Source organism: Penaeus monodon, chromosome 41 (genome assembly GCF_015228065.2).
Source record: "Penaeus monodon isolate SGIC_2016 chromosome 41, NSTDA_Pmon_1, whole genome shotgun sequence".
NCBI lineage: Eukaryota > Metazoa > Arthropoda > Malacostraca > Decapoda > Penaeidae > Penaeus > Penaeus monodon.
The window spans coordinates 16,210,992-16,213,946 of record NC_051426.1 but is presented as its reverse complement, the minus strand read 5'-3'; the positions used below and the strand labels follow the sequence as shown (position 1 = coordinate 16,213,946).

The 2,955-nt window shown below is 43.2% G+C and overlaps 1 protein-coding gene across 1 annotated transcript in view; it reads left to right on the top strand.

Annotated features, from left to right (window-relative positions):
• The window catches only part of LOC119598655 (CD109 antigen-like), a gene marked incomplete in the record, with an annotated part of 36,481 nt that overhangs the window by 22,139 nt on the left and 11,387 nt on the right, over positions 1-2,955 (top strand). Inside the window, 2 exon segments of the mRNA XM_037948360.1 lie at positions 213-273; positions 2,431-2,719. Coding sequence (XP_037804288.1) covers positions 213-273; positions 2,431-2,719 — 350 coding nt within the window.

Genomic DNA, 2,955 nt, shown 5'->3' with positions numbered 1-2,955 from the left:
TTCTTCAGTTCACTTTATTACTGAATACCTCAGATGACGCTGAAAATAACTTGATTGCTTTTGAATGCGTCTCTCGTATACTTTTGGTCATATTTTTTGTAGTGTTTTGTGATAATCATCAGCACAGAAGTGTTTAATATAAATGTCAGTGACATAACCAACTGTGATAAAAATAAAATGGTATGATATTAGTAAGATATGATGGTATATCATTCCAGAACGCGGGTGTGGTCGTGCTGACCAACGGAATTGTTTATGACTTCAACCCATTCCGTGAGTATTTCCAAATCCGGTTGGGCATTTTCAGTTTTAGGAAATGTGATATGTGTGTATATTAATTAATTGCCTTTTGATGTTATGAAGTATTAGAAATCACTTATACTCCAATCAGAATTACATAGCATTATATGAATGAACATGATATATTTGAACATTTGAGTATTTCCACTTTAGTTACCGCAAGTTAAGAGATAACCCCTGAGAAGCGATTTGCGTGTGGCTTGGCGCATTCACCGCCCTTTGTTCTGTAACACAGGTATTAACATTTAGATCAGAAATCCGTGAGTTGGAGTGAATGAGCTTGATCTAGCAGGTGTTTGCTTGTCCTGTGTTCCTGTTGTTTGTGTGTTTGTCCATTCCCTTTGTCGTCTGTGTGTTTATGCGTTTGTTGAATTTATTACCGGTGGGCACGTTTAATGTTGCATAAAATCCACTTTCGTTTTGTTACACATATTTTAGGATGAAGAAGACCCTTGACTGTGCTTCCGAAATAATTAACTTCATAGAAAATTGAGGTGTTAGTCGAAAAAAATAGCAATGGAAATTTAAGAAGTTAAAACTCTCCAGACAGAAATACATAGAATGATCCTCACGTATAGGCCTTCTGAACGGATGTTATATTTTCGTGTACATTGCCTAAGTAGAACTATGGTTTTCATTTAGCATCTTCCGTTTCTATCTTTCTTTTTACTATATATATATATATATATATATATATATATATATATATATATATATATATATATATATATATATATATGTATGTATATATATATATGTATATATATATGTATATATATATATATATATATATATATATATATATATTTATTTATTTTTTTTTTTTTTTATTATTATTATTTTTTTTCATAACACGCTCAAAGAGTACATATTTTCAGTAATCACAACTGGGATACTTCGCAAGCTACAACTTTTATATAGCTATTTATTGCTCGCAGTCACAGGGTGGCTGTTGCTGAAATTATCTTTCTGCTTGTATTGCACATTTTCTCCGAATCGTTGTAGGGAGCTGAAGATGCTTTTCCTCGTTCGCAGCCGAACCCTCCCAGTTCCCTACGAGCTTTCAGACTGTCAGGAAAGGAGAAGAGATATTACACATTTTTATAGTTCCGAAGGCACACTTAAAATCAAGCGCTTTTAATAACACTAATTCCTTGTCATAGCTCTGTCTCGTGAAGCGACCAAACTAACACTAACGCTGTACTAACTCCTGTGCTAGTGTACTACCGCACGGTCCTGGATGACCCGCGGGACCTGAGGGCCATGGAGTCCCGCGTCCCCGAGGCGGCCCTGGCGCAGGGACCCCCCGTGGCTGCGCGCACAAAATTCCCCGAGACGTGGGTCTTCACGGCGGCGGACTCCGGGTAATTCCTCCCTTCTGACTAACTTCTTTTGGTTATTCATTCATGCATTGACAATTCACTAGTAATCTAGGTAGAGAACTCCTGCGCGAGCTCATAGTGCAGTGTCTACTGTGCACGTTCTCAAGGTTTCCTGCACTTCCTTATCATTTCCGGAACTGCTTTCTTCTAGTGCCCGAAAGGCAAGTGCGTAGCTCGTACTCCACCAGAAACAAACATCTTTAACGCTGTGGACATTCTCATGTACAGGTCTTGTATAATGACATTACCAAGAGCCCTTTGAAAACTTAAACTGCATCTCTGATTTCCGGTCTATACTGTGTTGTATTACTTTCTCAACCTCGTAGGGTTGACGGATTACCTCGTCACCTTCCCTCCCTCTTCGTAATTCCTTACTTCTACGAAGGCGACCAGCGAGGTTGAATCTTTTCCTTGGAGATTTTTTCTGTCATTAACATCCTGGGCCGCCGTGCCGCTCGACGCGGCGGCCGCTCCAGCAAACTCTCCGAGAGGCGAGTCGTGGTATTAACTCCTTATGAACGGCCAATCCAAGTCTTTATTTGAGTTTTATCCTGTCTCTGTGTGCATGCGCATGAACATTTATGTTATTTCGTTTGTGTTCGTCATTTCGTACGAGTGTGTGTGTTTCTGTTTTGTGAGCATCTGTGTGCATGTGAAAAAGGTTCCAAGATGGCGGACCCATCTCGAAGCAGCGATCGCGGTAGCAAATAAGTCTCCTTCATTTCCTATCTCACCATTTGGCCAACAGTGACAGGGAAGTTGCCGCCAGGGGAGGGCCCCGTCGACGGCTCTGCGTGGGATCCCCACCGGCGACCTGCAGCTGTTAACGGTTCCTTCGGGAGGGAGTTCGCACCTGTGGGGGCGACCACCCTGCGCCCCGACCTGGGCCCTGGCCTTGCCTATAACGCCCCGACCAGACCGCCCTTGGCTGGTCCCTATGCCTTCTCCTTCTTGCCGCCTCCCCCGGACAGCCGCCCGAGGCTCTACCTCCACCAGGCCGTTCCTCCCACGTGGCTCTTCCGAGACGCACAGACAAAGTGGGTGTTGCCTCCCCCCCCCTCTCTCTCTCTCTCTCGTCTCTCTCTCTCTCTCTCTCTCTCTCTCTCTCTCTCTTCTCTCTCTCTCTCTCTCTCTCTCTCTCTCCCCTCTCTCTCTCTCTCTCTCTCTCTCTTCTCTCTCGTCCTCTCTCTCTCTCTCGTCTCTCTCTCTTTCTCTCTCTCTCTCTCATTCTCTCTCCTCTCTCTTTCTCTCTCTATCTCTCTCTCTCTTCTCT